This window comes from Rhinoderma darwinii, chromosome 9 (assembly GCF_050947455.1).
Source record: "Rhinoderma darwinii isolate aRhiDar2 chromosome 9, aRhiDar2.hap1, whole genome shotgun sequence".
NCBI lineage: Eukaryota > Metazoa > Chordata > Amphibia > Anura > Rhinodermatidae > Rhinoderma > Rhinoderma darwinii.
Window position 1 is genome coordinate 65,213,838 of NC_134695.1, and position 24,345 is coordinate 65,238,182.

Below are 24,345 nucleotides of genomic sequence, written 5' to 3' on the forward strand. Positions count from 1 at the left end.
ACAGCTCCAATTACGTCCGTAATGGACGCAGCGAAAAGCGCCTGCACTTGCCATTACGTCTGAAATGCCGGAGTTGTTTTCTCCTGAAAACAGCTCCGTAATTCCAGCCGTAACGGACGCTGCCGTGTGAACATACCCTTAGTGTATGTTCACATGCAGAGTCAAAGACGTCTCAAAATACTGAGCTGTTTTCAAGAGAATTTGTGGAATAAAAAAAAAAGTAGCGAGAGAATTGATGTTAATTTGGGTTTCTAATTGATGTGTTCTCTTCCCATTGATGTTTGGTTGGTCTGGTTAGAGATGTCGGGACGCTTCCTCACTGCTCTGCCCTACTACCGATAGATGGATTAGGTCAATTGAAAGGTTCCCTGTAAGTTGGAATGCTGAAAAATTGCAAATTGAAAGTCATTGTAGGACAGAGGCTCGTGGGGAATTAAGTTTCTGCTCTCACAAAACTGCGGGATTTCCACTCTTCACAGCTTGAGCGCGATGCAGATTCCGACCATGAACGCAGAGCTGATAGCGGGATGAGCTCCAATAGTTTGGAAGCTGCACGTACAGCGAATGTTCAATATTAGGGAATTGCTTAAATAGCAATTACCATCAGCAGAAAATCATTGGCATCGCACTTTTTAACTGCAAGTGTATGTTCACACGGACTATTTTCAGCCGTTTTTTTCGGCAGTAAATGCCCCGAAAAATGGCTGAAAATACGGGGGCTGAACGCCTCCAAACATCTGCCCATTGATTTCAATGGGAAAAACGGCGTTCCGTTCCCACGGAGCGGTTTTTACGCAGCCGTTTTTTAAAACCGGCGCGTAAAAAATGCACCGTAAAAATAAGTGCATGTCACTTCTTGAGCCGTTTTTGTAGCCGTTTTCTACTGGGTCAATAGAAAAACAGCTCCAAAAACGGGCGTAAAAAAACTATAACCTGATTGGTTGCTATGGGAAACGGCTCCACTTTTCCTTTGAACCAGTTTTGAGAAATTCCCCCCCCCCCACTATAATTTATTTCCGCTCTAATTTTAATCTATTGAGCGATGCGGCAATGTTGGCGCTCCTCTGATGATGGTAGTCGTGGACTTTTCCTTCACTGTCCACGATTTTCTCCTATGACCACTATGACAATAAAGCCACCGTACCTGGCTGTCTCAGTAACTCCCATAGACTTCATGCTTGGCCACCTCTTTATTCGGTCTCCTTCTGGGTGAAGCTGGTCACCTCTGCTTGTGGAACCCCAGTTCTCCTGATAGGTGGGTGTCCCAGGAATGGTACCCTGAGGATAGGCTATAAGAGCCTAAAGTGGGAAATCAGCAAAATATAGGGACACTAAACCTAACGAGGCTGGATTATTGGCAGGACCCAGGGGGATTTAGGGGGCCACCACCAGAGCTTGGACAGAATCTCTACAGATTTGTACATATCATGGTTGTTGGGGGGGGTGGGGGTATTCTTGCCGTCATAAATAGTCCTCACTCAGGATTTGACAAACAATGCTCATATTTATTTTGAGCAAATACAGAACAAAAGTAAAACAACAAGCAGGGAAATTAGGGGTTAAATTGCAGCTACCTTAGTGTCAAGCAGCCCCCCACTCCTCAGTTCATATGCTCTGAACTGAACCTGTCCCACCTTTAATAAAGTAGACACATAGGTCTGCATAGGCGCTGTATACACAAAATGGTTTTATTTTGATTTTTATTTGAGATGCATTGAAGCAAAGGAATGGTAGAATAAAATGAGGTGTTCCCTAACAAGCAAGGAAGGGCCCATCAATGGGAATCCCGGCTCCTGGACCCCTCAATTATGTTTATATCTAAAATGTGTGTTTTAAGTATAATTCTGCTTTAAGGCAAAATTATTTTATGTCCAGGATTTGGAATTTTATCTTTCTTTTAGAAATTGTGAAACAGTCTGGCACGTGTAAGAGCCTAGATATGAGGGTGGCGTGATATATAAACGTATTACTGGTATGTGGGGAGAAGTAAGAAATTGCTCTGTAACGATAAGAGTAAAGTTTTGCCTTCCACCTTGAGGAATATTCTACATACCAGTCATGATAAACCCAAGATACAGGGGAAATATCTCATTTTTTATTTTTTTGGGGTAATAAATGACCCGACAATAACTGAATTGCAAGAAATATAACTAAGATTAAGGGCAAAGCAGATTTATTTTTTTACAGGAATGGTTTCCAGGCATGTTGCACGGTGTCCATGGTGAAGATGGCAAATTCCCCTCCCCACATTATACGGACTGTCTGTGAATTTACGAACGATTGGTAACCCTGGTTAACACCTAATATTACTGCTGGTTTGGGATGGTGTAGGGGTCTTTGGAAGTTATTTAAAGGGGTTATTCAGGTTTTTATAATTGATGGTCTATTCTCAGCATAGGCCATGAATATTAGAACGGTGGGGGTCTGGCTCTTGGCACCCCGCCGATCAGCTCTTTGAAGCGGCCGAAGCGCTCGTACAAGCGCCGCAGCCTCTTCATTGTTTCCATGATTTTTCTTCTTGTTCATACTTGCGCTGTTACATTTCGAACGGCTATCCAAGTTATTGTACCACTGCTGCGTTCAAGTGACCCCCAGCGATCTAATATTGATGGCCTATACTAAGGATAGGCCATACATTTTAAGAACCATATAACCCCTTTTAGGCAGGTAAATGTTAGTATAATTAATTTTTATTAATGTAAATAGGTGCAAAATTATTTATGGGGGTCAGAGCTCTGCTTCCCTTCACATAGCCATAGGGTTACATGATAAAATTATTGTGCCTGCAGCCGCCACTAGGGGGAGCTCACTGCATAGAGACGTATACTGTTCTTATTGACCGCTAATTCTATATGCAGAATTTTATGCTCTATGTACTAGAAATCCCCCCCTAGATGCACCCCTGCAGGTGCTCCAATTCAAGGACTGTAAGATAATACTATGTGAGCCGCTGCTTGACAGACATCTATTACTTATCTTCTATTATTCTGACATCAGTGCTGTGGCTCATAAGAATGTAGTAGTATACGGTGTACGGCAGCCCTCAGACTGGTGTAATACCAGGACCGGCCATGGTTCTGCTGTACCGGACTTGGACCAACATGGAACTTATGGTGATCTAAGTCTGGTTCAGTAGAACCCCAGGAGGTCTGGGTATTGAAGCCGTAATATGGATTCTAAAATGTGTCTGTATTATGACAGTCTCAAAGGACTAACCGTGTGACCAGGGTGGCTACACTGCTACTCATCTTCAGAGAAGGATGCTGAAGGCAAGTGCTCTACATGGGGGATGGTGCCTGCGGCTGGCACTGTATATAGGAGATATGTGGCTGGCACTGTATATAGAAGACATGTGGCTGGCACTGTATATAGGAGACTTGTCTCTCACTGTATATGGGTTTCCTGTGACCGCTACAGTATATGTTGGGTTGACCACTATACCTCTATTAAGTACTGTGAAAATCCATAAAGAAGCACAGATACACTGCTAATTGATAATCACTGACTTCTTTATTAATTTCAAGGTGTCAAATGTAGAAGGTCCCATTAGAAGTCAGGGCAATAGTCTTAAATGTGGCCCTGATGATATTATTGATGATAATGATGGGCCATTGACTCACGAAGAGTCGTCCTTCAGCATTCAGGAGAGGAAAAACTCTGGCGTAAGAAACCTTTAGGGAACCATGGCTGGAGGATTGCCCTCCCCTTGTGCTGTGGAGGAACATGTCGGCATTTTTTTTAAAGTACAGTTGATGCCGCGGATGATTCATTAGTTCCAGTAACGGAAAGTTCATTAAATGTCAAGTCCATTATTGAGGACAGAGACCGAGTCCGGAATCTGCCTCTTGACCCAGCAGATGACTCACTTGTTGCAGGAGTGCATCCAGCTGCGGAAAGTCCATTAAATGTCATATCCGTTTGTGAGAACAGAGACCGAGCCCGGAATCTGTCTCTTGATACAGCAGATAACTCACTTGTTTCAGGAATATGTCTAGCTGCGGAAAGTCCGGTAATGTCATGTCCATTGGTGAGAACAGAGACCGAGCCCGGAATCTGTCTCTTGATGCAGCAGATAACTCACTTGTTTCAGGAATATGTCTAGCTGCGGAAAGTCCGGTAATGTCATGTCCATTGGTGAGAACAGAGACCGAGCCCGGAATCTGTCTCTTGATGCAGCAGATAACTTACTTGTTTCAGGAATATGTCTAGCTGCGGAAAGTCCGGTAATGTCATGTCCATTGGTGAGAACAGAGACCGAACCCGGAATCTGCCTCTTGATGCAGTAGATAATACACTTGTCCATGAGTACATCTAGCTGCAGAAAGTCTGGTTAATATATCCATAGGTGAGAACAGAGACCGAGCCCGGAATCTGCCTCTTGATGCAGTAGATAATACATTTGTCCATCAGTACATCTAGCTGCGGAAAGTCTGGTAAATATATCCATTGGTGAGAACAGAGACCGAGCCCGGAATCTGTCTCTTCTTGCTGTTTCTTGTAGGTCAGGGCGATCTCTTGGCCCATCGTAGACTATACATGTCTTCCTTGAAAGACATGGAGTCACTACTTGGCCATTTTAGGAAAGCCTGTGATCCTGCCATTTTGCAGGCAGGATATTAGATGCTCTCTCATCATCCGGTGTTGGTAAATTGCTGTGGGTTCGCCATCTTCTGCCAGAAGCTCAAAGGCAAATGCGATAGCGAATACTCCACAGTCATAGTTGTTTCTCTGCTGATCCACTTTTAGAAATTTCAGGTGATTCAGGGGCTCATCGACCACTGCGCTGTAGATATTAGTAATCTGCTCACAGATTGACGGAGGCAGATTTTTGGTCTTGATGCTGTCGGCCACCAGTATGTCGCCATTTTTGAAGCAGGTTGTCAGCCAGTGCACCCTTTCCTCATCATAGTGGATTTGCACAGCCTTCTTTAATACGCTGTACCCCGGCACTAGAAGAGCAGCAGCGGGCTGCAGGCCATCAAAGTCCAAAAACTGACACTGCAGTAACTCCTGGGCCATGTTGATGATGTCATCGTCCAACATGGCGCTCACGCCTTTGCTCTTCAGTATCGATAATTGCTCTGGAGACAGGTTGTTTATGTTCTGCTGTCTCCAAGGGTCCGGCATCTCCACTTGTGGTGTCCCCAGCTCCGGGATTCCATAATATTTAGTAGGTCTTTCTACCGCAGCTTTTTTGGCTGGTGGAAAAGTCCCGGGCTGACTGTCTTGGTGACTTGGTTCTTTTCTTTTATGACTGACTATGGGAGCCTCACCAGACGCCTTCTTGTCCAATGTTTTAATGGTCTCAGTGTTTAAAAAGGAGACATCACCTTTCACCACTATGTCTTGTTTTTGACAACTCTTTATATTGGTTCGTCGCTTTCTGTTCTTTTGTCTTTTTTTAGCAGGTGGTGACTTGTGGACAAGAAGTGGCTCCACAGCATCAATGTCCCGTGGTCTTTTTTGGGGGAGTTTCTCACTTTTTTCTCCCAGGGACAGGTCTTGTGGTATAAGAAGCCCCTCGTGTGCATCATCTACACATCTATGGTCAGCAGTGAAATCTCCACTTTTTGCAATGGTGAAAGTGGAGTCAATGTCTTCTACTATGTAGGTTGGTGTCTTCTCACCTGTGTCTTGGCTGATGACGTGGTCTTTACGTCTTTTCAGAGCAACTGACCTGAAGAAGCTCCTTACCTTTGTCGTGATAGTTGTTTTTTTGGCCAGGAAGCTGGAATTCCTAATCAGCGTTCTCCACTTTTGATAGAATTTCCTCAATGGGGTCAGAAGGAAGGAGCCAATCGACATGCAGGATGAGAGAGCGGTGACCAGCAGCCGCTGGCCACCATTGCGGCGCCCACGGCGGCGCGCACAGTATATCATTTTAGCGTCTACTCTGAGTCAATTTCTTTCGTCGTCTTCTGCTTCTGCAGTTGTGTGCATCCAACATGGAGTCACATTCTCTGTATGTCACATTCTCTGACCTCACAAAGACATTGGTCTCATTGTGATGTCATCATTCAGTGTGATGTCATCACTCATTGTGATGTCATCATTCAGTGCTATCACTGCTCTAGGCCCAGTTACATAACATTCCATGTAGATTGTGACATCAGCTTGTGATGTAACCAGTGATATCACGACATTCCATGATGTGGAGACCAAATTATTTTAACCCCTTCATGACAAGAGAATCTCGTGTTAATGAACCAAGATGTTTGGATCTTGTTTATTTAATGACTGTAGTTTTTTTATTTTTGCTGCAGCATTTTTCCACACCTAACATCTATTTGAATTCATTTTTCTTTGTTTTCTGCGAAAAAAATTTTCATGTAACAAATCAAAATTTTCTATTTTGGTGGGTTTTTTGTTTTATATGGGCTCAAAATAAAGGAGTTAGAGCTATATATTATGATAAAACACATTGATCCTTTTCAAAACGAAGATTTCCAACATCTAAAGTATGAATTGGGAGGTTCTGAAGCAGCTGAGACACAGTATTGTATACACGCTGCAGCTGCTGCAGAACCTCATGTTAAAGAATAAGGGAATAGTTGGGTTGGTTAAAGAATTACCTTCACAATTTGCGGGACATTTATAGGCTATGTACACCTTTGACATCTTTTTTTTTTTTTTAATAAAATTGTGCAACTTCCTAAATATATATATTTTTTTAAACTCGTTTTATTAAAAGTAACTGTCAGAGTCAAACCATCACATACATCAGGATAACATTACACACTCAATAGTACATATGTCAGAAGGATCAATACATACAAAAGGAATACTCGCAGGTACCCATGATGTTGGACCGTGGTTCGCAGACCACATATACATAATACAGATTGATCAAATCATTCTATCAAAACTTTTAATCCTGTACATCACTAAAGTAGGAATATGCCCCCAGTTCGATATTCTGCAATAACGCACCCATCCTCCTTGTATGACATAAAACGAAGCACCTGGAAGTGTCCTCCTCCCGACTTCTTTACCCGCTCCCGCCCCCAGCTTGAATCAGAGCAGCTGATAGCCCTTGGACTGTACAGTGAGTGAGGTTCGATGAGCACCAACCATTCCAGATCAAATCAAATTTAGCCGGTTTCCCCCGGTGCTTTTACACTATTTTCTCAAATGGAAGTATGTCATTGACTAATTTACGCCATTGCGCTACTGTCGGGGTCCTATCTGCCATCCATCTCATGGCCACCGCCTTCCTTGCCATGAATAGTGTTTCTCTGAGGAAAGTCCTCTCATATATTGACCATTGTTCCTCATTGAGCAGTCCCAGCAGACACACCTCCGGCCTACAAGGTATCGTCCTCCCCAGCACTGCTGTCAATAATGCAACCACCTCCTCCCAAAAGCTAAGAATCCAGTGACAACCCCACATTAGGTGAATAAAATCAGCCCACATCTCTCCACACCTATGACATTGTGAGGGCGCCATTCTTCCCATACGATGTAATCTTACGGTCGTCAAATAACATTGGTGGATAATGAACAGTTGCACTAATTTATTGTTTGCCGCTGGTGAAACCAGCAAATGGGAACCCTGAGCCTCCCTCCATTCCTCCGCTGTGAGTTGTGGAATTAGTGCACGCCACTTATCCTCAGCCACAAGGGGCTCCATTCGCATTTTAGCCTCTAGTAGAAAAGAATAAATTTGAGAAACGACTTCACGTGTAAATGGCGTGTTCAACCTCACCACCAAATCACAGCTAGAGTACGTCACGGAGTTCAGTGGAAATTGTGCTAATAGAGCATGATGGAGTTGTATGCAATATAATTCATCCCCCGGTGGTATATTAAATGCTGCCCGAATCTCACTCACCGTCATGACCGACCCGTCTTCCGTTAGCAATTGTGATAGAGCAGCTACCCCTCTAGAGGACCAGTAACGTTTCCCCACCATCCCGTGCAAATGGGAAAAACTCTGATTATCCCACAGCGGACTCTCCGCCACCACCCCCACAAACCCCAGTAGCTCTTTAGCCTGTTGCCAGACTCGTCTGGCCAACTTATGCAAAGGTAACAGGGAGCGGTGTCTAAAATCAATCGGTTCCAATATCGGCCACAGGGTTTTCAAGCCCAACACCCTGGCTAGATGACACTCAGCATTAGTCGTTAGGGGGGGGGGAGACCCAAGAAGTCAAGTACCTGAGCTGACCCGCCAAGTAATATAGAAAAACATCCGGTAACGCAGCTCCGGCCTTATCTTTAGGTCTCTGTAGAATCGACAGCTTGAGTTTAGATCTCCCCCCCCCCCCCATACAAACGGCGCGAACAGCGAGTTTATTATTTTTAAGAAGCTTTTAGGCACCAACACATCCATATGCTCCAACACATACAAAAACTTCGGCAGTACTATCATCTTTAATAGATTCACGCGTCCTGCCACTGACAAAGGCAGACCTTTCCACACCTGTATTTTATCCCTTAGGTACGCGACCAAGGGTGCTACATTTAACCCGTACGATCTAGAGCTGTCCCTAGCAATGTTAATCCCCAAGTATTTGAACTCTGGTCTTACTGGCAGTCCGCAGAACTGGGTGCCCCATCCACAGTTATCCTGCCTCAAAGGCATCAAATACGATTTTGACCAATTAATTAGTAACCCGGAATACCTTCCAAAAACGTTAATGAGGGATATGGCCCTAGGAAGGGTGGCATTGGGGTTCGCCATAAACAACGCCATGTCATCCGCATATAACCCTATCCGGTCCTCTCTGTCCCCTATTCTAATTCCCATATATGCGGGATCCCTCCTGATGTTAAGAGCCAGTGGTTCAATGGCCAATGCGAAAAGAAGTGGCGAAAGTGGGCACCCCTGCCTCGTGCCCCTATGGAGGCCAAAGGAAGGGGATAGGACCCCATTTACCAACACCTGCGCTCGTGGAGATTTATATAACAAGGAGACCCAATTAATGAATCCATCCCCAAACCCAAATCTTCGCAGCACTGCCAGCAAATAAGGCCATTCTACCGAGTCAAATGCCTTTGCCGCATCCAAAGATGCCACAGCCCAGTCCTGCTCCTCCTCCCATCCAATCTGCGTCACCACCTGTACCCGTCTAATATTCTCTGAGGTGGACTTGCCGGGTATAAAGCCACACTGGTCTGAGTGAATGATCTCCTTTATCACATTACATAGCCTATTAGCTAGCATTTTAGTCAACATTTTGTAATCCACTGTCAGCAGTGAGATCGGTCTATATGACCCACATTCTTCTGGATTTTTGCCTGGTTTCAGCAGTACAATTATGGTGGCGTCACACATGGATTCCGGAAGAGCAGAGCTCCGATAGCTATGCTCAAACAGGGCCAGCAATTGGGGGGCCAGCAGCTCCCCATACTGTAGATATACCTCAAGGGGGATACCATCCGGCCCTGAGGCTTTCCCCTTGGCCATAGACGCCATTCCCTCCAAGATCTCGTCTACCGTAAATGGAGCATCAAGCATTGCCACCCGCTCGGCTGACAATGTAGGAAACGATATTCCATCCAAATACTTCTCCATCTCATCCATCCTATAATCAACGTTTGAAGCATACAACTGATCATAAAACTGTGTGAATTGTTCGAGTACATCCCTCGAGGAGGTGTAGGTTCTATCGCCAGGCCCCACTATACCCATCACCGGGGGGGATCTAGAACTGTTCCGCACCATATGAGCCAGAATTTTACCCGATTGATTGCCGAATTCAAAATGAGATTGTTTACTAAAGAATAGACTACGCGAAGTCTTATCCCTCAAGACTTGTAGATACTGTCTACCCAAATCCAGCCAAGCATTCCGGTTAGCTGGTGTGGGATCCTGAACAAATGCCCCTTCCGCCTGTGAACATTGATATGCTAAGTCCTCCTCCTGCAGGGCGGAAGCACGTTTTACATAGGATATGGAGGATCGGAGACATCCCCTCAAATAGGCTTTGAGGGTATCCCACACCAGTGACCGATTTTCCATCTGAGCATGTGCTTCTATAAATATTGATAGCTGATCCGGTATACGATCGTTTTGTTGAATGAGCTGAAGCCAAAACGGGTGAATTTTACCCATACCCCTTCTGCCTGCCTGTGGCCTTTTCAATGTCAGTAAGATCGGGCTGTGATCCGAGATCCCCCTCGGTAGATGATCCACAGAATCCACCTCCTGGAAAACCGCATGCGATCCAAATATATAATCAATTCTGGACAGCGCATTGTATTGTGGGGTGTGGCATGTGTACTCTCTGATCCCTCTATGTGTCGCTCTCCACAGATCAATCCATCCCATTTCCTGTACAAGGAGACTTAACTGTGAGGGGCTTCCAGGACCTCTACTCCCATTCCCCTGAAATCTATATATTCCAGGGTCCATAACCAAGTTGAGATCCCCCATCATAATCACCTGGGCCCCCGGGTATGCTGACACAAACCGGACGGCTTCCTGTATTATTGCCAGTGAGGCTGGTGGAGGATTATACACCCCCAAGATCACATATGGACATTCATCAAGAACCGCATGTAGAAAAATGTACCGCCCCTCTGGGTCCATGCTGGATTGTAGCAATTTCCAACGGTGCTCCACATGCACTAAGATGGCCACCCCTCTAGAGTACGAGGTGTGTGAGGCATGTCCCACCCACTGCACCCAGGGCTTACTCAAACTCCTCACAGTATCGGGTGTCATGTGTGTTTCCTGTAGACACGTTAAATGTGGACGCTGTCTCCGCACAGCAGCAAATATCATATGCCTCTTTTCAGGAGACCCCATTCCCCGGACATTCCAGGACATTAACCGTAATCCTGCCATTTCGTACTGCTAACACATATTGGAGCACCGTAGCCCAGGATCCCATCCACAAGCTCCTGAGTGACAATTATCCCAACCCCATCTGCAGTTCCCTCTATGTCTCGTAGGTGTACAATATTTATGCCAGTTTCTGCGGTATTGTGAGTTGACTCAATATCCTTCATAACAACATCAAAAACATACATTGCTCAACAGGAGCAAACCTTTGTAGCCAATACTCTAGGGGGTAGTGTCTACGACTAGCGTATTTCTGCCGCAAACACACTATCTATATAGGAATAGCGTTTCTCCCGACCAGCATCCCATCCACCATTTTAAAACCTGACTCGTATTAACGGTCCCCCATCTCTCTTATTCAGAACACATAAGGAAGAAATTATGAGGACTAAACTGCCCAGCTTATAACACGGATCTGAGGCCCCCCATAGCAGGTTGCAGATAACATGTTACAACATCACATCATTATCTTATAAGGATACTTTCCACTGGAACTTCTGTACTGCACGCAATATGGGGTATCCATGAGTTCCATATATCGGCAATGACCTCCCAGCCTGCACAGCCACAGCGATCAGCGTCGGGGAGATCGCCTATGCTTGCTCGTAAGCCATTCTTCCGCCTCAGTTGGATCCGTAAAAAATATGGCTTGATCTCCATCCACAACCCGCAATCTAGCCGGATAGGCCATCGAATATGGAATCTGCATGTCCCGGACTCGGCGCTTGATAGGGACATATGACGCCCTTTGTCGCTGCAAATCAGGAGAAAAGTCCGGATATATGGACACAGAGGCATTTTCAAATCGAATCCCATCCTTCCGAGCTTCCAACAGAACCGTGTCCCAATCTTTGCAATTCAACATCCGAGCAAGCAGTGGTCTTGGGGGAGCACCTGGAACCCTGTGCGCCCTTTCCACCGCATACGCCAACGAGAAGGAGGCAGCTGGAAAGATCTATTTCAGCCATTTTTCCACGAATTCTCCAGGCCTCTGCCCCTCTGCCCTCTCCGGCAATCCCACAATGCGGAGATTATTGCGGCGCGATCTATTTTCCAAATCGTCGGCTTTCTGGCGCCACAGATCAACTTTACGGTGCAAATCTTGAAATCCTGCCCTCCGTCTCCGTGACTCTCTCCCGCACATTTTGCAGATCCTGCCTCAATAGGCCCACGTCCACTCTCACCTCATCAATCTTAGCCGTCAGTGTCGTATGTGTCTCGAGGATGGCTGTCAGCAGCTTATCCGATGCCTCCTGCAGCGTGATTCCTGCATCCTGTTCCAAGGGAGCAGGGGTGGATCTCCCATCCACAGCTGCGGCCTGCACAGAAGAACTCCCGCCGGCGCCATCTTGGATCACCACGCGGGCATATGATTTCAGCTTTTCCGCCGCATCCATCGCTTTAGGCGGGCTCATCTTTTTCCTGGAAGATATCCTTCCCTTCCTACTCAGCTGGTAAGGAATTTTGGCTAATTTCAAGGATTACAGCACCGTCAGGAGGATTTTAGACAGGATGCTGGCCCGGAGCTATCGCCACACACGTCCTCTCACATCAGCAGCTGGCCACGCCCCCCTCCTAAATATATTTTATTAAAAATTATTTCAACTTTTTGAGATACAGCCGCTTTATATCCTGTATACAGAGCAGCTGTATCGTTCCCTGAATCCTGTATCCGTCAGGTCTGTGGGGCTGACAGGTTCAGTGACAGCGGGTCCAGGATCCACCTGTAATCGATCACATCTAGGTTATGGACAGTGATTGAGATATAATTTTTGAAAACTGGATAATCCCTTTAAAGCTAAAGAATTACTGAGATTTATAATTTTTTCCTGACGCAATAAAAAAAAAAGTAGCACGTACATTAAAGGGGGGCCCTGACGTCTTAAAGAAACAGTTCACTTATAAAAGTCATCTCACAATCCTTATAAGTTATAACCAATAAAGTGCAGAAGTTCTGATATTTACTGACATCTGCTATTACTGACTTTTTCCTACTTGTCTTTCCTTGCCGGTGGTTGGTAAACCTGCCTGAGCTATACAGCGGTGTCCCTCCTGCTTCTTACGTTTTGCTAATGATCATTTCGTCTTGTTTCTGCGCCCACCATGCACTTCCATTATTTGATTCATCCCCGCAGGATAAAGGTTTGAGAGAATTGATGTTAATTTGGGTTTCTAATTGATGTGTTCTCTTCCCATTGATGTTTGGTTGGTCTGGTTAGAGATGTCGGGACGCTTCCTCACTGCTCTGCCCTACTACCGATAGATGGATTAGGTCAATTGAAAGGTTCCCTGTAAGTTGGAATGCTGAAAAATTGCAAATTGAAAGTCATTGTAGGACAGAGGCTCGTGGGGAATTAAGTTTCTGCTCTCACAAAACTGCGGGATTTCCACTCTTCACAGCTTGAGCACGATGCAGATTCCGACCATGAACGCAGAGCTGACAGCGGGATGAGCTCCAATAGTTTGGAAGCTGCACGTACAGCGAATGTTCAATATTAGGGAATTGCTTAAATAGCAATTACCATCAGCAGAAAATCATTGGCATCGCACTTTTTAACTGCAAGGGTATGTTCACAAGGACTATTTTCAGCCGTAAACGCCCTAAAAAAACAGCTGAATATACGGTGGCTGAACGCCTCCAAACATCTGCCCATTGATTTCAATGGGAAAAACGGCGTTCCGTTCCCACAGGGCGTTTTTTTACGTGGCTGTTTCCCAAAATGGTGCGTAAAAAAATGCCATGTAAAAAGAAGTGCTTGTCACTTCTTGAGCCATTTTTGGAGCCGTTTTTCATTTGGTCAATAGAAAAACAGCTCCAAAAACGGCCGTAAAAGACGCATCAAGAAACTGATGCTTAAAAAACGGCTGAAAATCAGAGGCATCATTTTCAGCCGTTTTTGACTCAGCGTGTGAACATACCCTAAGGGCCGTAAACGGCCAAAAAATCGGAAGCAGAACGCCTCCAAACATCTGCCCATTGATTTCAATGGGAAAAACGGCGTTCTGTTCAAACGGGCCTTTTTTTAGGCGGTCGTTTTAGAAAACGGCCGTAGAAAAAGACGCCCGCGAAAAAGAAGTGCATGTCACTTCTTGAGACGTTTTTGGAGCTGTTTTTCATTGACTCTGTAGAAAAACAGCTCCAAAAACGGCTGTAAAATATGCAGTGAAAAACGCTAGTCCAGAGGATAAGTCATCAGTATATGATCGGTGGGGGTCCGACAACCGCACCCCGCACCAATCAACTGCTCTGGCTACCTCTGAGCATTGGACGTCCATGCCGGAAGCAGATGGCTCCGGTCACAGAATAGCGGCCAAGCTGCAGTACTATTCAAGTGAATATGAGCAGAGTTGCTGTTCTGCAGCACGGCCGCTATACTGTGTACAGAGCCACCTGCTTCCGGCTCCAACTTCTGCATACCCTGCATAACATCCAGCAGCCGGAGCAGCTGATCGGTGTGGGGTCCGGGTGTCTGACCCCCACCGATCATATACTGATGACCTATCCTATGGCCATCAGTTGTCTGTACCTGGACAACCCCTTTAAAACTGTTAAGAGTGTGTCCATAGTGTACGTACAGTATGAATTTTAGGGTCTGGAATGGATTAATTTTAGAATCTGGGGTCTGAATTAATTTTGGGGTCTGGTCTGGTCTGGGGTGGCCTAAGGAAAGACTACAGGATCAGACTTCACAAAATGTTCTGTTTTTTTTTATTTTTGAAACTGTTTTTATTACATTTTTGCAATAAAATATCAGAGCGGAACAATAGCGTTTCAATATATTATTCCGATCACAGGGTTTGTTTTTCGTTTGTAATAAAGTACACATAGGTCTGCATAGGAGCTGTATGCACACATTTTTTTAAAAATTATTTTAGATGCATTGAAGCAAAGGAATGGTAGAATAAAATGAGGTGTTTGCTAGAGATCTCTAACAAACAACTAAGGGGCCATCACCATCAATGGGAATCCCGGCTCCTGGACCCCTCAATTATGTTTATATCTAAAATTTGTGTTTTAAGTATAATTCTGCTTTAAGGCGAAATTATCTCATGTCCAGGATTTGGAATATTATAAAGCAATTCTCTAATAATACGTTCTATGTGGACCATGGTCTGGGGGTGCAGCTCTAAGGAAATTATGATGATCACAATTTATTGGAATTGCCCTCTATGTGAGCAGAATCAAGCAAAAACTAGAGCCACTGCCTTTAGGTCAACACTAAACATAATGCAAAAACATTATGGTCTGTTCACATGCAGTGTTTTCAGGCGTATTTCGGGGGGTTTACGACTCAAAAAATGGCTGAAAAAACGGAAGCTGAACGCCTACAAACATCTGCCCATTGAAATCAATGGGGAAAACAGCATTTAGTTCATACGGGGCGTCTTTTTACGCCGCTGGTTTAAAAAACGGAGCGTAAAAAGACGCTCCGTAAAAATAAGTGCATGTCACTTCTTGAGGCGGTTTTTGGAGATGATTTTCCATTGAACACTATGAAAAACTCCTCAAAAAACACCTCAAATGAAGCCTGAAAAGAAGCTACAAATTAAAAGAAGCTTCATTTTCAGCTTCAAAAACAGCTCCGTATTTTCAGACGTTTTTTGGTAAGCGTGTGAACATACCCTCAGTGTCACATGGAGCTGACTACCACCCCAGTCCTTCGATGCATGGACCACAATGGTGGTCTCTCCAGTGGCCCAGCCTGTATTCTCAAAGTAAATTAAGGTGGAAAATAGTTGTCTGTTCTAAATCCGGTGGCAGCCTGCAGAGAGAATGAAAGTTGGCCACCGGAGGACAGAGAGGAATTACCCACCCCCACCCCAGGGCTCTTTAATCAATCAACTTTTTCAATCAATCAATTTTGTATGTCTCTGGTTTGGCGGGCATAATCTATGGCTTCCATGTCATGATCAACCAGACTTCAATTTTCCATGGTATATTTTGACAGTTTCTCCTTATTCACTATACCATTTTCTACAGAACAACAGTATTTGGTATTTTGTTATACCTGTAATATCAACATTCACGGAGAGGAGATACTTAAAGGGGTTGCCTACTTTGGATAGTACTTTTTGGTTAGAAGGGTGCTCCTAAGAGAAGCTCATCACAGGTTGTCCGACAGCTGGAACCACCAGTGAGCAACTGTAATCTGTGGGGGAATCCGGCTCATTTACCCGGCAGCGCCCCCACAGAGGAAATTAAAGGCGTTGTCCAACCAAATAAAATTCTTTACAACAGCTTACAATGGCATGAAATAACAAAAGTTATGCTCACCTTCTAAATCCTGGGCCGCTGCTTCCCCGGTCCCCCTCCGCTCTTTGTTCATCCTGACGTGATGACAGAACTTGTGACCACTGCAGCAAATCACTGGCTGGAATGGTAACCTCAGTGTTGATGAGATGTCATCACTACAGTTGGTGATTGGCTGCAGTGGTCACATGGCATGTCGACTTGTCATTGCAAATTTCATGGGGTTGGACAACCCGATGCTCATTGACATAACTGAACTGTCCATGTACTGCATTGATGTGAGGAGTCCCGAATGAGGGACTCCCCTTAGTAAACTCAGAATCCTATATTAGGGTATTTAAAATGGGTAATCCAAACTTGGTAATTCTCTTGTCTTCCATTCTCCGACCACTCATGATTACCCGTCATATTGTTGTGTACACGTCCTAAGCTCTTCTTTACCTGTTGTCTCATAGATCACACGGGCTGAACTGAAGATTTTTATACAGAAAGAGTTTGATCACATGAAGAAACTGGTGAATGAGGAGGAGATAAAGGCCTTGCATTTCGTTGACCTTCAGGAAGCTGTGGCCTCTGCTCACGTGACTGAAGTCCTGGCCGAGCTCAATGTCCATATGGGCAAACTGATGGCTGAAATGGCTGAGATCACCCGACAACTCAACAGCTTTGACCAACTGGTAATGCAGAAACCTGAGGTAGCCATACTCTGTGTGACCATGTTACCATCATGGCGATCTTATTAACTCCATGGCTGGGCAAATTTGAGACATTGAGGTCTTCAGAGTAGCAATGAGTTGTATTAGGCATTTATGACAAAGTGGCCACCGAGCGTTACAATGGAATTTTTTGGGGTTTTCACAATGGTTTTATAGAAGAGTGCACTTAAATATGATGGGTCTTGGGATACAACTTAATGTCTAGTAAAAACGGAAAATTCAGCTTTTGGGCAGACTTCTTGATTCCCTGCTGTTTTCTACTAGACCGCAGTTGAAGCCTAGGCTGGTCATGACAGTCATGAGCTACTCGGGATTCAGCATAGGAAATACTACAACTGCAACTAGTATAACCCATTGGGGAAGATATACTGAGAAAAATGTGCCAAATTTATTATGGGTTTTTAGAAACTTTTTGCACCTTTCCAGGTGTGGCTAAAAGGAGTTGTAAATTGCACTGGATTTATAAATGGTAGGTGCCCATTTTTTGGCACAAAATATTGATTCAAATTATGCCAGCCATGAGGTCAAGTAAGTGTTGAACATGTCTAGCAAGATGCGCCAAACTTATCATAGAGCATGCACCACTGAGATTAATTTGGCGCAGTTACTGCATGTCTGGCCTAGCTTTATCCTATTTAACTTTAGGACAGAGTTAAAGGGGGTGTCTAGGCACTTCACATTGATGGCTGATCCTTAGGATAGGTCATCAATATCAGAACAGTGGGGGTCTGACTCCCGGTGTCAGGGATCATTACTATGTATATTGTCTGAAAAATATTATCCTCACACATATGTATATACATTTCAGTTCTTTGTGTAATATACTGATATATATAACAAGTTCTTTGTTCATGTCGGACACACCTATGGAAGACACCGCCCCCTGGAATGCAAAGAGGAGTGTGCAGAAGAATGTATAGGAAAAGTTACAGCTGGGGAGCGAATAGAATTTAAGCAAGTCACACATCTATAGGGAGGGGCATGTGTCTTCTCTGTGTGTGTTTCTTTGTTCTGAATAAAGTTCAGTCCCTCCTGGCTGACATTGAAGCTGTACCTCAGACATTTGTGTGGTGTACTTCTTTCCAGGCATGCCTTCAGCTTTCAATTTACAGAGGTGGTTATTCGGTGTGAAATACGGACCTGACATTTGTTGCCGAAACCCGGGACCTCACTCGAGGAAAAATCAAAATCCGGACAGTCGACAATCACAGGGTGAAACAGAGGACTCAAAGTTGCCCACTGAAGGAATTTGATCACCTCCGCAATAACACGGTAAGCGAATTGATTTTATAAATCTTCGTCTTATCTGTGTTAGTGGGCAGTCTTGTAGCGATCTGTAGAACCCTTTTGTTGATTTCCTGGATTATCTCAGGCGACAGAGGTGATATTTTCCGCTGTGAGGTTGAAAACCTGTGAGACCCTAGTCGCGCCCGACTAACCATCCTCTGGGTAGTTAGGGACTGGATAAAGTTATATAACACGACCAGAGAGCTGCAGACTGTGGAATTTTAATATTTCCAGCGAGGCCAGAGAGTCTAAATAGATAAAGTTATATAACACGACCAGAGAGCTGCAGACTGTGGAATTTTAATATTTCCAGCGAGGCCAGAGAGTCTAATTGAATATTTTTGAGAGTCTAATTAAAGATTTTTATAATTCTAGCGAGATGTAATGATAAATACATTGCAGACTAGAGATTATACTATTTCGGCGAGACTTAGCGTTGGAGACTGTGAAATTATATTATTTCCTGCCAGACCAAGAGTTGCAGATCGAAAATTGTTATATAAATTACGTGTATAATATAGACTGTTAGAATGGATGGTTTACGGTCCATATTCAAATCATCAGGATCACCCGATCCTATTCATGATTTGGTGAAGTGAATGGAAGTTAGGAATAAGAAAGCTATTGTATGTTATATGTATTAGAAAACAGGACCAGCCAACGCCCGGTAATGGCGTCCGTACCTCATGTTGAGTGTGTCCTCATTGTGGGTGGGAAACCACCCCCCCTTCACAGCTGCGCACTGTGTTTCCAATGGGAGAGGCTGCCCCCCCCCTGCCCCTGATGTGGCCACGCCCGGCCCAACCAAATCAGTATGAAATAATCACCTTGTTAATTTTGTCATTTGTAGTGTTTTTTTTTTCTATTTACAGAAGTTCCAGTCTAGTTCACTGATGAAACAACACGTCATCATAATATAGAGATGGTGGCCGACAGATTGTATGGTTAAACATTAACGTAGATAATTCCTATACAATGGTGTGATGAATGATTGCAGATACGTATGTTGTTTTGCCGGCATTGAAAGTGTTAAGATTGTGAGAAGCTGTGAGTTTGTGACCCCCCCCCCCTCCCTCCCCTCTAAAGTGTGCTGTGTTTGGGAGGAGGAGGAGGGGGGGCTGACTGGGTGCAGTCTGCAGTGCTGATGGGACAAAGGGATTTCAATATGCACTGCTGAGATATATATATATATCAGTAATGTCTACAAACCTAAATAAATTTCTAACATTCTGTTAGAATCTGGTTCTCCCGCCTTCCGCTCCCAGTTGGACACTTCCTGTGGAGAACAAGCTTTTTCATTGCATAAACATTAATTGATCTTAATCAGATAATTCAATTGAAGAAAAACATTAACAAATAACATCTTTACATTAAACGTTCACACTGGTCAGTAACTAAAACTTACAAACTGATTCTCCTTCTTTATATACATATCTATACTTACACATATACACTGCACAGAATTCTCTGCTCTAAAATTTCCCTTTCACAACAAAAATAAAAATAAACAAATAAAAATGTTTTCTAATGGGAATATCCCACTTCTGTACCTTTTATCTGACGCATGACTCTAATAGTCCAATGCTAAGGCTGGTCCAGAACTTTACATAAAACTTAACCTCAATATTTAATATTCCCACTAAACTTTTTAAATACAGTTATTAAACAAACTAACTTTGGGACAATGTCTAGAGAACTGCTGACATCTTATCATTGTACAAACACCAGTTCAATACTTGGGATAACATTGTTCCCCTGTCACTTACACACAACGTCTGTAGTGGGGAAAATACAGGCCGGGCTTCAGGCCCACCGAGAACAGGTCTACACACATGAGCACTTTGTCATACACTTCTACCTCGGGTAGTTGTATGTTCTGCAGTCGCTGGGACGGGTAATCTGGCCGGGCTGCACTTTTCACAGGTACCTTTGCTGTTTTACCTATGTCATGCCGTGCGCACATCATGCCGGCTGCTACAAACCTAGTGGTGGCATTATTGTATCCAGGGACAAGCCAATTTACTGACACCTGGCTGCACATACCCTTGTTGTCAGGTCTGTCTTCTCTCGCTCTCTCAATTGGCTTACCCGATGATCCAACAAAGTTCCTACTACCAATGGGCCCATAATTGTGGGCGATGCCAAAAGCGTACCTAGAGTCAGTGTAAATGTCGGCCGTCTTACCTTCTGCCAGGTTACAAGCCTCAGCGAGCACCTCCAGCTCCGCTCCTTGAGATGAACAAGAAGGTGAGAGTGGTTTCTGGGTAATTTACCTGGTGCCTCGTATCCTGTCTTGTACATATTGTATAATAAAATATCTCTTTATTACAAATTTACATTAAAAACCCATGTCACATATAGATAGAACATCTCAAAGGGGTGGCGTCTTCATTCTCTAAAATAAAACCAAATGTTATACACTTCTCCACACTCATCTGGACAGATAAAGGAAGGTGAACCGGTACCACCCAATTCACTCTTGATGGCACTTGTTTTGATGGTGTATGACCTCACATATGCCCCAAGACTGCAAGGATCGATTTGGTAAGATCTAATTGGTATGTCCCAGGTTTTACAGCTGTCGCTGCTAAATTCTGTTAGAGCTGTTTGATTTGCCTACAGAACAGTCCTGGCAGACCGGTGCCAACCTTATCATACCCGCCTCCCACGAAGAGAACCGACCTTGAGAGGCCTTCCCAGGTAGAACGAACCAGATTAGAGTAAGAAAAATAGGTTTAAGACGCTTGTCAGATAAACATGTGGAATCTGTGTATCTTTCTGTGAGGTGGAGATGTTCCAGGCAATCAGCTGAGATCAAGGTACAAATCCTGCTGAAAGGGTATCACCAAGTGCAAATGAAATGTACCCAGTAAGTTACACATCTTCTAGGTGCCCTGTCCATTGTAACAGAGAAGTTTTTCCTTATATAAAGGTGTTTGATGTCATTTAGGGGCCTGACATTATTGTATGTACTTAGAACAACGTTTATAATGTATGCGGATGATGTTATCACCAGATTAGTATTTATTTTAACAATTGACAAGAGTTGGGGGTCCCCAGCAAGTGCCAGTAAACATGAACTAGAAGACTTTTAATATGATGAACTCCATCACTGAGATGCGGCAGGCACAGCCTGAGCCAGTACAACGCGTTTATCATGAACTGACGGCAGTGTCACAATTCTAAGCGGCCGCCCAGACAAGTAACTTGCCAGAGGAAGAGTACAGATGCGGAGGGTTTGATAGTCACAATACAACTCCACTAATCCGCCTACGTGGGATCTCACCCCAGGCTCACAACATGCAGTGCTATGTACAGCCTGATGACGTAAACTAAAGGAGACGTGTCGGACAGATGAGAAGGACCAAACCAAGTCCTGATGACATCAGCAAAGTAAAGACCAAAGACCTGAGTGAATCCGTCAGCAGGATCAAGTGTTTTGATAAGTAGGTGACCAGGAGGGGGTAATAATAACTCCCCCACTGGACACCAACGTAGTCTGACTCCACAATTGTGTGGGTTACCCTGAGGGTGACAGTCAGTGAAGAGCAGAAGACAGGAGAAGAAGAAGACGATGGTGTACAGGACTGGCAATGAACTGATGGGACCCGAGACCTGAGGGTGATAGCATGAGATTGGTGATAGCATTATGTTATTAGCTGAGGCCCTATTGTTTATAATGTCTGAGGTTTATAATTATAATGTGTGTAAATATGCCACGGTACTGCAAATTACAATCTGAGGAGTTTTATGTGAAGGTGTGAGGTGAAGGTCACTGTGCTGCCCATGACCTGTCATATCTGCAGGGGTAAAGTCCCATTAGGACACTAAGTGACAGTGCGACAATTATTACTGTTAATAAAAATGTAGACCGGATTAATATATATATATATTACAACCAGCAGTGGTTTGTAGATTATATCAAGACAACCATCCTGTATCCAGAGGAGAATAGGGAAAGTTAGGACCACTCCGACACCTTGGAAGTCCAGGTACAAAGGGGGGTTACTCATCAGGAGTAGCTCGTCTCAAGCTGGTGAAGAAATCCAAAACCCCTACCCGCCTGGTTCGAGTGGTCAGTGGTAGGTTGCTAGGCAAGACTCAGGGATAGAGTAATAATATTTTTAGGGGGGACTGTCAGGGATCATTACTATGTATATTGTCTGAAAAATATTATCCTCACACATATGTATATACATTTCAGTTCTTTGTGTAATATACTGATATATATAACAAGTTCTTTGTTCATGTCGGACACACCTATGGAAGACACCGCCCCCTGGAATGCAAAGAGGAGTGTGCAGAAGAATGTATAGGAAAAGTTACAGTTGGGGAGCGAATAGAATTTAAGCAAGTCACACATCTATAGGGAGGGGCATGTGTCTTCTCTGTGTGTGTTTCTTTGTTCTGAATAAAGTTCAGTCCCTCCTGGCTGACATTGAAGCTGTACCTCAGACATTTGTGTGGTGTACTTCTTTCCAGGCATGCCTTCAGCTTTCAATTTACAGAGGTGGTTATTCGGTGTGAAATACGGACCTGACACCGGCACCCTCACCCGTCAGCTGACTGAAAGGGTGCCATGAGTCGGACCCCCACCAATCTGTTATCGATGACCTATTCTAAGGATATGATCAGATGAACGTAGTGCCTGTGCCTGGTATTGCATCTCAGTCCCTTTCACTTGAATGGGGCCGCAACTGCAATCCAAGGCACAGCTGCCACAGAAGTGTACAGTGGTGTGCCTGTAAACTGGGAAAATGCCGTGGCGATGAACGCCACGGCCCCATCATTTAACTGGTCTGACTCCCGACACCCCACCGATATTATATTGATGACCTATCCAAAGGATAGGCCATCAATATAATATGACTAGACAACCCTTTTAATAAATCTTTCCCAATGAATATCACAACTGAGCACATACAATATATTCCAATAATTGCAAAACATTTAACATTGTTCATTGTTGGAAATTGTGTGATACTGTAGGTATATGTATCACAGAATAGTATTCTGTATTACAAAATAGTATTCTGTACAACAAAATAGTATTCTGCATCACAAAATAGCATTCTGTATTACGAAATGGTATTCTGTATCACAAAATAGTTCTGCCACAACATAGTATTCTGTATCATTTACCTATAGTTTACAGGTGTTGTTAGACTTCGTTCACATCTGCCTCAGGGTTCTGTTTGTGGGTTCAGTCAAACCTTTCGGTCAGGGCAACCCACGAACAGAAACCAAATGGAAACCATAGCTTTCCGTTAACATTACCATTGATTTCAATGGTAACGCTTCCGTTGCTAATAGTTTCCGTTTGTCTCCGTTCCGTAAGATTTAATTTTTTGGGATGGAATCAATAGTGCAGTCGACTACGCTATTGATTCTGTCCAAAAAAACAGAAACCTTACGGAACGGAGACGAACAGAAACCATTAGCAACGGAAGCATTAACATTAGCATTGATTTAAATGGTAACTGCAAGCTATGGTTTCCGTTTGGTTTCCATTTGTGGGTTCCCCTGACGGAAAGGTCTGACGGAACCCCGACGCAGATGTGAACAAAGCCTAAGCTTGTCCAGTCATGTACTTGTTTACATCTTCCGAATCACAAGAAGTAATTAGGTGATTGTTCGAGCAGTTCCCTCAGGCTGAGTTTTTTCTCAAGGTTTCATAAATATATTGTGGTGTTTACACAGTGGCGTAATTACCACTATAGTAGACAAAATTTTGGGGGTCTGGTCGAGTGTGTGATGCCTCCCTTACCCACACTATGCATGGCTGATAGTGTGTGGTACCATTTTTCCAGCATTCTCTGATTATCTATCAGGTCATGCTGGGAGTTGTAGTTTCAGAAGAGCTGTGATACCTGTTCTGTGAAACTACAACTACCATTGTAGTCTGATGATGACGATGATGATGATGATGATGATGACGATGATGATGATGTTAATGATGATGACTATGATGATGATGATGATGATGATGAAGAATCCTCAGGCTATGCTGGGAGTTGTACTTTGGCAGAAGTTGTGTTTTTCACCATGACTTAATCAGCCATGTATGCTCTCACCCCAAAACTTTGCTGTGAAGCCCATGACTTTCTAGTTATACCCCCCCCCATACAAACTTAGGCAGAGGCCCCCCATATAAATTTAGGCAGAGGCCCCCCCATACAAACTTAGGCAGAGGCCCCCCATACAAACTTAGGCAGAGGCCCCCCATATAAATTTAGGCAGAGGCCCCCCATATAAATTTAGGCAGAGGCCCCCCCATATAAATTTAGGCAGAGGCCCCCCCA

At 44.2% G+C, this 24,345-nt stretch overlaps 1 protein-coding gene across 3 annotated transcripts in view; it reads left to right on the plus strand.

Moving 5' to 3' along the window:
• TRIM44 (tripartite motif containing 44) overlaps nucleotides 1-24,345 on the plus strand; it is an 82,735-nt gene that overhangs the window by 12,533 nt on the left and 45,857 nt on the right. For 2 of the 3 annotated variants that reach the window (XM_075838016.1, XM_075838017.1), the window contains exon 3: nucleotides 16,496-16,735. In XM_075838016.1, the coding sequence (XP_075694131.1) occupies nucleotides 16,496-16,735 (240 nt within the window). The remainder of the gene's footprint in view (nucleotides 1-16,495; nucleotides 16,736-24,345) is intronic. The other variant, XM_075838018.1, reaches the window with a different exon arrangement.